The 13,301-nt window shown below is 35.0% G+C and overlaps 1 protein-coding gene across 1 annotated transcript; it reads right to left on the bottom strand.

The window, feature by feature from the left end:
* Positions 1-9,899: 9,899 nt before the first annotated feature.
* Positions 9,900-10,568, bottom strand: LOC133698865 (non-specific lipid-transfer protein 2-like). The gene has a single exon (XM_062121960.1). The coding sequence runs from the start codon at positions 10,551-10,553 to the stop codon at positions 10,206-10,208; it is 348 nt and encodes a 115-aa protein (XP_061977944.1). The 5' UTR covers positions 10,554-10,568; the 3' UTR covers positions 9,900-10,205.
* Between the last annotated feature and the right edge of the window lie 2,733 nt (positions 10,569-13,301).

The raw sequence follows: 13,301 nt of genomic DNA on the forward strand, positions 1-13,301 counted from the left end.
CAGATGCAATATAATTCATAAAGTATTTTCATTATTTTTTTTAATTAAAAAAATTTGTTTAATTTCATACATGTACTTGTTCAATTTAAAAAAAAGGTGTTGCGATGTCGCGGTTGCACAAATTAATTACCCTAGCTTCAAACACAACACACAAGATAGTATAGAGCAAGCAAGGGGTCGATCCCACGAGAAAGATTCAAGTCAGATTTTTATTCTAGATGATATGCAATTTGAGGAGTTTTGGACGTTATCTAGGCTAAAGCAAAAGAAAAAAGAAAACTACCGAACAAAATTTAATAAAATCAGAAATTATCAAGAGCACAAACCTTGGTTGCAAGTAAACATCCACCTATAGAAATCAGAACTGATCATGGAAACAAAACATCAATTTATATTCTGAATATTTATCTCTTCTTAACATTTGTTAGTTAACGAATCCGCTGTATAACTAACCCTAACCATCAAACAACCACAGTGTCCACACTAGTAATTTAATTCAATGGTAGCCTTAAGAACTATATAAGTTGATTAATCAAGAAAACATAACTGTCCGCAGTCTATGTTTGATTTGATTGAATGTTCTCCCTAAGATTAATAACGTAGATCTGCCACAATTATTAAACTCAGTTGCTTCACAATTTCATATACCACAACTCCGGTTTTGATATCAAACTTAGTAATAGATTGTCTACAATAATAACTTAGAGTCCGTTCTAGCAATTAAAATAAACAATCATAGGAAAAATAAGCATAGAAGAACAAACATATTCATCATATAAACAGAAAAGGTAAAATAAATCTCACAGTTCTTGAAATCCGAAGGTTTCCGTGTCCTTGCAACCAAGAAAAAGTGTTTAGCCTTGCATGTTTGTTGAACAACTAATTAAAAAGAAGGAAGAATGCATAGTTTTGAGTTTCTTAGAGGAGGGGGGCCTTTTTCTCCTCTTGGCTGGCTGCCCCCCTTCTCTTCTCTCATTCTTTTTATATCCTAGGAAACCATAGTCTCTATTTTACAAAATAGTCCCCCCTTAAGTAGACAGTTTACATTTAAGTACTTCAATAACTATTTTCCTAAAAAAAGAGAAATAACCTTGCATGAAATCTTAAATATTTGACTTAGAGGAGCTAAATTTCTAAAATAAAAACTTGGATATCAGTTTAGATGCTTCAAAACGTAATATGGACTCGTTTCTTCACGAAACCTGTTTGCTGGCAGAATTTAGTTGTCATCTTTGAAAAATCATATCTTCCTCATATGACATTTTTTTTTGTTTCTATTTGGAGAGTTTATAGATCTTTGAGTCAGGAATCCAAAAAAATTGAGTTTGCATCAATTAGACTTCTATAGCTCCAGATATTCAAGTTGGAATGGCTGAAGGTCAACACTGGCAGATTGCGAGATTTGATTTTGAAAGCTGCGATTTCCATCCTCTTCTTTATTTTATTTTCTTGCCTTAGATTTCTAGAAAGGTATGGATGTTAGCTTTTTAATGCCACTAGAATCACTTCATTTTGACTTCTAAAGCTCACGCTCTGCACAAAACATCGACTGAAGGTCAAATTTGCCAATTATCTCCAATTTACTCCTTTTTGCATCTTTCATCCAAAAGTGCCTTCAAAATATAAAAAAAAAAGAATATCAAGGCATTTTATATATAAAACATAGGCAAAACACTAGTTAAATGTGGGTGAAACTATGGAATAATATGGTTGCATCAAATACCCCCACACTTAGCTCTCACTCGTCCTCGAGAAAGGATAAGTAAAATCAAATTGAAGTTAGACTAGATTCAATCACTATGACTAATCTTCTAATCTCCCATCAATATCGAAGAATATATGCATTATAAACAAGAACACAATTAAGAAGGATAAAGAGTATAAATTTTCATGAAGTTTTTTTACATGTAAACTTCAAAACTCAATTAATCGTCAGGATTTAAATGAAATCTATGCCATGCCAAAGTAATAGGTCCTCTCATTGATATACACTCCAACACTCATGTGTTTAAGGCTTATGTGTTTAAATCTCTCAAATTCAATCAATGAATATGTTCTACCACAAGGTTGCTCTTCAATCTAATCTCCATTACTAACATATTACAAACAATGCATGAATCAAAAGGTTTTATTTTCTTATTGTAATGGGGCTAAGGTTAAAATGAGGTAAAAGAGAGTAAAAGAAAAGGTTCAAACCAAAGAAAGTAGAGCATTCTGAAAAATGATATTTCAAACAAGATATTCCATCAAAGCACATAAATTTTCCATCTTTAATCACCAATGCTTAACTTCTTTTGATTTCAAGCTTTTTCAACATAAAATCTTAAAAACATAAATGAACACTTTTTTCTTTTTTTCGGCAACTTTGCTCATCTTTTCATCAAGCATCACTTCTTCTTCTTTCTTTTCACATAATTTCCAACCATAATTCCATGAAATATCACAAGTATATGCTCTCCTAATCCTTGGCCAAGGGAAAAGGAAAACATATATAAAGTTAAGGCTTATACATGGATAAAGCAAAGAAGAGATAAATAAGCTCAAAAGGGGCTGACTAAGGATAATATGCTTTAGGTTGGCTTTTTGGCTCAAGTGGTTAAAATTCCTAATGCCTTAATCATCTTCATGTATATATGTAATGCAAATGTAATCTCAACAAGATATGAAGCAAGTTCTAGAGATACATATCATTGAAAGAATGCACAATCAAGGAATATAATGTTGAAGGTTCAAAAGCTTGCATTGGTATAACACTATAAAGTCAACATAGCATATTCTCAAAGTCAATCCTTAAACCAATTAAACCTTAAACTTGCATGCACATTCCTTCATTTGATTTATATCTTCATCTATCTCAATTAATTCTCAAATATAATACTCACATTCTCATAAACCAATAGGAGTTCAAAAGGTCAAACATAGAAATTTGTGTTTTTTTTGGAACAACAAAGAAAATCAAAATAAGAAAACCAACATTCTCCCAATACCCCCACACTTAAAACACAACATTGTCATCAATGTTGAAATAAAAGAAAAGGAATATAAGAGAATGATAAAAATAAAGTAAAATACAAAAAATAAAAAATAAGAAAAAAGAAAGCAAATCTGAATTTTTTTTTTGGCTGGGTTGCCTCCCAGTAAGCGCTTTTGTTTTATGTCATTGGCTCGACATGTTGCATGCTCATTCTTCATAGATTGGTTCAGCTAACTCCGTAGAAGCGATGAGTTCTGTTGTCCAACCTTTATAGAAAGGTTTCAAGCGATGCCCATTGACCTTGAGTACTTTATTGATTTCTAAATTTGTAATTTCAACTGCACCATAAGAAAAAACATTAGAAACAACAAAGGGTCCAATCCAACAGAGCGCAACTTTTCAGGAAAAAGTTTCAAACGCGAATGATAAAGGACTTTGTCTCCAACATTAAACTCTTTTCTTATAATCATTCGATCATGGAGACTCTTAGTCTTTTCTTTGTAAATCCTTGCATTCTCATAAGCGTCATTTTGTATTTCTTCCAACGTAATTCCAATCTTTTTACGCACCAAAAGGATAGGCACCACCCATTCATTGTCCATGATGGGGTGAATGACTCTTGCATCATGGGGAACGGTTTGCAAAGCTTGTAAAGCCAATGCTGATTCATGCATGTTTTGGGGAACACATATATGCCTCTCCATCTCTTCTATCTTGGTAAAATCATAGCCATGGCTCAAAGCTATGCTTAATCCATCCTCACTATCAAAATCACAAACTTGCTGCACACACTTATCAACTTGGTCATAACATGTGTCATTGCTATAAAGATATGTCATTGCATCATGAAAATTAAATTCAATTTTTTCATCTCCTACCTCCATAGACAAAGTATCCTTACCACAATCAATTTTTGTATTGGCAGTTTTCAAGAATGGTCTCCCAAATAATATAGGAGTGTTGTTTGATGAATCACAAGAATCATGTTCCATATCAAGAATATAAAAGTCGCAAGGAATGACCAAACTATCAATCTTAACTAGGGCATCTTCTATCACACCAAGTGGGTAAACAAAACTACGATCCGCAAGTTGTATTACAATGCTAGTTTTATTCAAAGGCTCAAGACTAAGAGAATCATAACCATGTTTATGCATAACACTAATGGATGCACCTAAATCGCACAAGGCCTTTTTGAAACCAGCATTACCAATAACACATGGGATAGTAAACGCACCTAGGTCCTTTTGCTTCAAAGGCATATTCTTTTGAACAACAGCAGATACAACTTCACCAATACTTACCATTTCATGACCTTTCAGTTTGAAAGCTCTCTTGGTAGTACACAACTCCTTCAAGAATTTAGCATACTTGGAAATTTGCTTGATAGCATCAAGCAAATGAATGTTGAGTTATACTTTCTTGAAAACCTCTAAAATATCTTTTTGTTTATCTTCTTTCTTTGACCTAGAAGAACTCACAGGAAAGGGTGGAATTGTTTTAAAACTGGAATTCATTGAGTGAGGAGTTATTTTTGGAGAGTTGGTCGATGTTTTAGTTTGTGGAGGAGCAGGATGTTCCTTCTTTGTACTCAATTCGGTTTCTATCTCTTCTCCTTCCTCTATCTCAATTTGTTTCTACCTTTTCTCTTCAAGTTCAGTCCCACTTCGCAGCATGATTGCACTAACATTCTCTATTGCATTCAATACTTGGGGGGGAATTTTCCATTCATTTGTGCTTCCAATTTCCCCACACTTGAAGCTACTTGCCCCATTTGCTTTTTCAAGTTGTGAATACTTGACCTTGTTTCCTGTTGAAAAGACCTGACATTTTGTTGCAAGGTAACAATATTAGAAGCCAAAGTTTTCATCATCTCACGAAGATTATCATTGGATGACGACCCCATAACATTGGAGTTTGTGAATAGAGGGGGGTTGTCTTGCTTGATAATTCTGTTAGGGCTGAAATCCATGGGGATGGAATTGTCGGCCTTGATTGCCTTGTTGAGGTGGGTTCCCATAGCATAAGTTTGGATGATCTCTCCATCCAGGATTGTACGTGTTAGAAAAGGGATCATATTTACGCTGGGGCTGTCCGTTGAATCCTCCATCAACTGCATGAACTTGTTCAATATAATCTTCTTGCATTGTTGGGCACTTATCTGAGGTATGTCCTTGTAAGGAACATATGCTACAAACTTTCACCTGTTGTACATTTTCACAAGCCAAAGAACACACAAGAAAAGTGTCGCGCGTGTGTGCAGCGTCGCGGCGATCGTCCACCCTCAATGTATGGATATATATCTGGTAAATGTGGGGAGACAAGGAATTCTTTGTCTCTTAGCGGTGAAAAATGGAATGGGAGTCGCCACCTAGTATTTTGGTCACTAGGAACCCTAACTGGTCTCAGAGATTGGGTACGGAGACTGGTTGCGTAAAGGGAAGGTATTAGCACCCCAAATACGTCCTACATAAGGTAAGCTGCATTGTTTTATTGTCTGATAAAAATCTAAGGTCTTATCATGTTGGTCTGTCTAGGGTTCAAGAAAAGCCCTTCTCAGTAAGGAGGTTCTTATCTTATGGGGTAAAAATCTAACCGGCCTAATGTCTATAAAAGAACTACCTTTTTAAAATCGGGAATACGTTTTACGTATAAATTCATAATCCCAGACGATAAAACAAAACAAAAATATATTTTTTTTTGATTTTTTGAAATATTGGCCAAGTTCTCATGACTTTTAATAAACTGGTTATTAAAGCCAAAATGCATGTTAAAATAATATTATTATTTTTGAGTTTTCTATATTGTATAAAAAATACAATATGATTTTTAGCTTTGAGAGACTTGGCCGTATGCATGAAAACAAAGGTTTTTTAAAAAAAAAAAACCGGGTATGTTTTTTAATACTGGATTTGTATTTTTAAGATATAAAAATACAAACCAATATTAGTCGAAATGACGTAGAAACATCCGTGGGAAAATCACAACTTTCAAAAAAAAAATATATAGATAATAAAAAAAACACACAAAACAAAAAGGAGAAAAGAAATAAAATGAAATGGACTGGGCTGGGCCTGTATTGGCCCAGCCACAAGGGTGGACTCAGCCCAGCCGTGCGAGCTGGGCTGATGTTCCAGCCCGGAGCAAAAAGGGGCTGGACTCAGCCCAGCCGCGCGGGCTGGGCTGATGTTCCAGCCCACTGGAGAAGGGAAGAAACCCATGTAGCCAGTCACTGTGCACATGCACAGTAACCGGCTAATTACTTTCTTCTTGCATGCAGAACGCGCACAGTGCACGTTCTGCAGGCAAGAAGATGAATTAGGACCGGCGGCTAGGGGGGAAGGGAATTTACCTGAGGCGCTGATCTCGGATGGCTGAGCTGACGGTGGTGCTGGCGACTATTCTCGGTGGCGCTGCGGTGGCGGCTACTGAGAAGAGCGGTGGCAGCTGCTGGAATTCTTGGTTGAAGGTGGCGGTGGCAGCGGCTGAGAGGAGCGGTGGCAGTTGCTGGAATTCTGGGTTTGAAGGTGGCGGTGGTCTCTTTTTTTCTGTTTTCGTTTCGATTCCTCCTCTATTGTTGCTCCGGTCCACTCTCTCCCTTTTTTTTTCTTCCTTCTTCCTCCTCTGTTCTCCCCTGTTTTTTTTTTCTGCTGCCTTTGATTCCTTTTCTCTTCACTCTTCTTTTCTCTAAAAAATAACCTGCGGTTTCCTTCCTTTCGTCCTCCCCTTTCTCTCTCAAAAAAACAATTGTCTCTCTCTCGATCTCTGTCTTTCTCCCCACTCTCTCACTGTCTCTTTTTTTTTCTTCGGCCCTCCTCCCCTGTTTTCTGCCGTTTTCTCCCCTTCTTCTTCCTTTTGGGTCACTATTTATAGGGGCAGGGGGAGCGGGGTCGACCCTGCCCCGTCCCATCGCTGCCCATGCATGGGGCGCACGTCTCCTGCACTGCTGTGGCGCCGGCCGAGGTGACCAATGGAGGCGTCGCTTGCGGGGCACGGCTTCTCTGTCTGCTCATCATGAGGAGGTGCGGGTGGCGTTCGGTTTTGGTTTTAACAGGGCACGTGGGGAGCGAGAGAGAGGAAGAAACAAATGGAAAAGAACAAAAACTTGTCTTCCCCTGTTGCGTGTCCAGGGGAAGAAGAAGGAGGAACAGTGCCGTCTAAAACGGCACTGTTTCGTTTTCCCTTTTTTTTTTTGAAAATGCATGAAACGGCGTCGTTTTTCCCAAAACGCGTCGTTTCATTTAAATGAAAACTGGCGCCAAAGCGCCAGACTACAAGTCAATCCTTCAATTTGCGCGCGTTTTGCATTTTGGTCCTTGGTCTCGGATTTCTTCAATTAAGTCCCTAATTGGCCATCAAACTTCAATATTTATGCAATTAAGCCCCTGATTTGACCAAATTAACTCTCAAAAATTATAATTTGACCCCAGAACTTTAATTTCTTCCAATTAAAGCCCAAATTAACTCCAAAATCAATTTTTCTTACAATCAAACCCTCCATAAATTCAATTAAACCTTCAATATAATTTAATTGAGTCCACCAACATCTAATTTTGGACTTTTCTTCCTCAAATTGAATTTTCTTTGTCAACAGGGCTATCATCAGTCAATAAAATACTGCCAAACTTTAATTTTTGTATTTTTAAACCTCCTCAACCAAATTTTGACTATTTTCTAAGCGTTTTGTCATTCTCTTTTAACTGTTATATTTTTTTTGTATTTTTATTTTATTTTATTTTTTTTAAGAGAGGAAAAAATGTGAATTTGGAAATAACCCAAAAATGGGTTATGACAGTTGCCCCCCTCTTTACAATGCTTACGAAGCAAAGATTTTGCGTAGTAAGTTTTGTAAAGAAGAAAAAAAAAGAAAAAAAGAGAATGATCACATTATCTTGGGCAACCTGCCCCTTTTGAAGAAAAATGATCTATTTTCACGGGCGACCAGCCCACACACTCACACTTACCCTGGTCTATTTTCATGAGCGACCTGCCCACACATATTCAAAGTGGTCCATTTTCAGGGGCGACCTGCCCACACACTCACACTGGTCTATTTTCACGGGCGACCTGCCCACATATACTCACTTTGGTCTATTTTCAGGGGCAACCTGCCCACACACTCACACTGGTCGTGGTCTATTTTCATGGGTGACCTGCCCAAGCATACTCAAAGTGGTCTATTTTCAGGGGCTACCAGCCCACACACTCACGCTTACCCTGATCTATTTTCATGGGCGACCTGCCCAAGTGGAAAAAAAGGAAGAGTGGTCTTATTGTAATGGGTGATCTACCCAGGTGGAAGAATGGCCTCATTGTAATGGGTGACCTACCCAGATAAAAAAACATGGCGAATTGGTCGTGTTGTAATGGGTGACCTACCCAAAAATGGGAAAAAGGAAGAGTGGTCATGTTGTAATGGGTGACCTACCCAAGTGGAGGAATGGTCTCATTGTAATGGGTGACCTACCCAGATAAAAAAACATGGAGAATGGTCGAGTTGTAATGGGTGACCTACCCAAGTGGAAGAATGGCCTCATTATAATGGGTGACCTACCCAGATAAAAAAAACAAGAATTGGTCGCATTGTAATGGGTGACCTACCCAGAATGGAAAAAAGAAAGAGCGGTCGTATAGTAATGGGTGACCTACCCAAGTGGAGGAATGGTCTCATTGTAATGGGTGACCTACCCAGATAAAAAAAACATGGAGAATGGTCGAGTTGTAATGGGTGACCTACCCAAAAATAGAAAAAAGAAAGAGTGGTCGTGTTGTAATGGGTGACCTACCTAGGTGAAGGTGAAGGTGCTAGGCTCAAGTGTCACTACTAAATATTCTATTAAAATCAATGTAATTTTAATGAAATTTTTATGTCTATAATTTATAGTGATATTTATCGAAACATGTAAATCAGTTAATAAAACCGATAAAATAATTATGTCGGTATATACCACTAGAATTTTAATTTTTATCAATGCTATTACGGAGTTGTAATTTCCTAAAATTTATGTGTTTAAATTTGTATGGACTTTGATAATTGATAATGAATATTTAATAGAAATTTTGATTAGTTTGTTGGATAATCTCAAGTTAAACTAATATATTTATAAATTTATTTACATAACATAGTTAATTAATATATGTTGTTATCATTATTTTACAGAGGTTCGATAGAAGTCATGGATCTTTAATTTAACTACATATATACATCTGATCATATATGTATTGCCGTTATGTATTACAATAAAGAATACAGAAGGAGGATTTTTTATGCGAGATCTAAAAACATATCTATCCGTAGCGCCAATAATAAGTACTCTATGGTTCGGGTCTTTAGCAGGTCTATTGATAGAGATCAATCGTTTTTTCCCGGATGCTTTGACATTCCCTTTTTTTTCATTCTAGTTATTAACACGGGAGGTGAAGAAACTTAGAGACACAATTAAATATCTCTGACTACTACCTTCTTTTTTCTAATTCGAATAAGTTAGAAAAGAGAAAGAATAAAAGTGGATTCAACCTCAGCCAAACACGGAACTGGGTTCAAACTTCAAGTAAATTTACTTTAATTAAATCTTTAATTAATTGTTCATGGATATGTCGAGATTCACCACAAGGATTGCAGAGGATGAATACGAAGGCTATAATTATTAATTCTTTTGTGATTTATGTATTCTTATATGCTGAAATTAAAATCATTTGTGTACGTAAAGCGTTATGATCCCTTTAATTTTTTTTTATTTCTATCTAAATATTGTAAAAAAAGTATCATATTTATGTTAAACAGTTTCTAGAGAAAAAAATAAAATTGAAAATGAAGAAAAACATGAACAAGAGGAAATCGCCAATTCATCCAACCAAGGGTTCAAGCTTTGATATCGAACAGTACAAGACAGACAGAGAGAGAGAGAGAGAGAGAGAGAGAAAGTAAAGAAGAATGATATTAATCGATATTTATATATCACAAGATAATTTATTGATCAGATACATTTTCTAGTACAACAGCTTGACCATCTTCATATCTATCTCCACTGATAATTTATTTTAGATGATATATGCTACCATTCACGTCATTATTTCATAGAACATGCGGTATGGAACAACATCAGTACTCAATCTTCATAGTTCACACACTCCTATATATGCATATATACCCATGCAAATAATTGATTATGAGGCATATTATATATAGATATAGTTGCTAATTTGATTTAGCAAGAATATATAATTATAATTAGCAACTAGGGTAGGGAACACCACAGGCACTAGCAACCTTTCTAGCACCAGGAGAGGACACAAACTGCTTGAGGGCTGGATCCTTGAGATATCCACAAAGACAAGGCTTCTGCTCCTTCAATTTGCTGCAGCAGGTAGTTGATGGCGGTGAAGAGGACGAGATAGCTGGTAGGCATGGGCTCAACTGCCCTGGGTTGCAGGTCACCGCTTGTGACACTTTTGCTTCAGCTAATAACATTACCACCACCACCATAGTTACTAGGAGAGACGCCTTCTTCATCTTCAATAATTTTGTTATTGCTATTTTTTTCTTTTCTTTTCTTTCAATGTCTAACAAATGATGCATCAGGGCAGGAGTCTGTCCAAGAATTTATAGAAGGGCGAGGGTGATCGGAGCTCGTGGGGTCTATAAGTCGAGTATGCGTGGCCAGAATTTCGGGTCCTATCCTTCCAAGAAAGTCGTACGGAGGGGTGGAATTATGATTTCTTAAGAGGGGGGTCAAATAAAAAGACAACTGATGGGATGAGTTTGAAAATGAATAAACTTTGAAAGATCAAAGAAAAAAATATATATGATTTTTTGGGTGGGGATGCTTAATTGCATTGAAAATTTCCAAAAAAATTAGTCTTCAACCTAGACCGGTTTAAAAGATTCATGATCTAATGCATGATTTAGATCATATTTCTAATTGAATCGAACAATATATTTATTTAATAAATTTGATTGATTTGATCAGGTTTTTAATGATTCAACTAAATTCAATTTAAATTAGTTGAATTGAAATAAAAAAAAATATTATTTTAATAAAAATATTGGATGCAATAGCTCATGGATTGAAATTATAATCTAATGATCCAGATAATTTTTTCTCAAATCAATCTAACCAATGTATAGTTCGTTATCTAAATCTAATTTATTCTTTTCAATAAGTATATATATTACTAGTTATTTCATACATAAATCTCGTAGTCTTAGCAACTATATATATTTTTTATTATTTAGAATAACATTTTTTTTTAATAAAAACCGATAAAAGTAACTATATTGATAGAAATTAGAGTATATCATTGATAATGAATACAAGCACCATTAAAATCCTCCAATTAAAACACCTTTATGCTAGAGGGAGAAGGAAAATACATATTAGGCTAGATGTATTCAAACCAGCACATCAAAGCACTTGTAACTAGAAAGCGGCCATCACCATGGAAGTTGCTTGCTTTTTTCTTTTCTTTTCTTACATAATACAATAATTGAATCAATTCTCTGCACTGAGATTGAGTTTAGCTTCTAACAAAAGATGACATCCACGTCAGAATTAAGATTTTTTGTATAGAGGCCACGATCATAGTAAAAGGCGATTAAGGTATGGGAGATTATAGCATGGCTAGGATTAGACGAGACCGAGACATCATCAACAAGGAGTGATACAGTCTTGTTGATTTTTCGTATTTATTAGAGGTAAAAAAACAACAACTTCGAACAATTCTTGGGTATAATACATGAATATGAAATTGTTTATCATGTACATTTTTATTTTTATTTTATTCAAGGAAACCCTATCCCCTGGGAAGCATATTTTATGGGCTCAGGTGAGCGAGTAAAATCCTGGTTGTTTCAAGCTCTTATAAGAAGTGCACGCTCTAACTCGAACTCGATATCTAATTTTGTCTATCATGTACATGTGTATGACTATTCAAACTTTTGTCCTTGTGTTATTCCTCACTAAATTAAGACCTTAATTCTGGCACATTTTGCGGATTCCAAGTTCTCAATCTTTTCTTTCTTTCTTTCTTTCTTTCTAATCCACGAATATATAGTTAGACCGATTGACAAATTGTCCCTTGAAAAATTAGGCAGAGCAGTTTTCTAATGTTGATCATACGTCAGGACTAGAAGTCAAGAGACTCAATAAAATACAGTGTTGTGTTATTAAATTGAGCCGATCATTCTAGGATTTTGCTCGGGTTGGATTTAATAAAAAAAATAATGATTTGGTCAAACTCGAACAATTTAATGATCAAACTCGGATAATGTAATAGATTAATTCACAATCCAGTTAACAAACTTGTAGTCTTTTGCTGAGGATATAGTTTGAATTGAATATAGAACTCGTTTGACCAGAAAGACTTGATATATTCAATTTAAATATCCTTTAAGTCATATATATATATATATATATATATATATATATATATATGTTAATTTATCATCCAAGATTTGAATCCTAAAAAATGATTTAAAAAAGAATTGTTAATATACATTTAGGATTTAAAAGAAATTCAGTTTTAGAACTCGAAAATCTGCACAACCATGTCTAATTTTCAGTGGGGGATTTTGATCAAATACTTTTAAAAACAATTACTACCATACTTTAAACACCTCACATGATAATGATAGTTAACTTGATTATTACCATCTTCAATTATCATATATTTTCTAACCCACCCACCAACAAGCCTCAACACTGACTACTATATATCTTCAAATAATTTTAGTGAAAGTAGCTTTGTGTTTAGCATTGCAGTGGCTTAATTAATTATAAACCACCACAATACTATATCAATTAGGATTAACCAAATTAATTTTTTTTTATTCAAACTAAAACCTGATTGAAATCTTATTTTAGATCATAAATTTTTCAAATCAATCCATTACATTGAGTTGTGTCAAGCTTTAGTTGGATTTTGATTGAAAAATGGTAAGTCATTTAGCTGTAAAGTCGGTTCAAATCAATTGTTTTTATTGAAACGATGTTATTTAAATTTTTAAAAAAAAAAATATTAGTCTAGTTATATTTGGATCAGTTTTGACTACATCATCTATATTTCTATAAATCCATCTAGATAAATTGATCTTGACTAAGTCAATATTTTCTATTCAAATTAAAAACCGATTAAAATGTAATCTTAAATCATAGATTTTTCGCCGCGTCAAATTTAATAACCAACCAGGTAAATAATAACACGGATCACGAATGATAGAAGTTTATCGGGGTTTTTATTTTTAGATTATTTCAGAGGTGGGATTATGGTGGTCGTTCTCAGTTAGACACAACTATGTAATATTGTTTCGTGATTGAGCTTAACAAGA

The sequence above is a fragment of the Populus nigra genome, chromosome 7 (assembly GCF_951802175.1).
Source record: "Populus nigra chromosome 7, ddPopNigr1.1, whole genome shotgun sequence".
Taxonomy (NCBI): domain Eukaryota; kingdom Viridiplantae; phylum Streptophyta; class Magnoliopsida; order Malpighiales; family Salicaceae; genus Populus; species Populus nigra.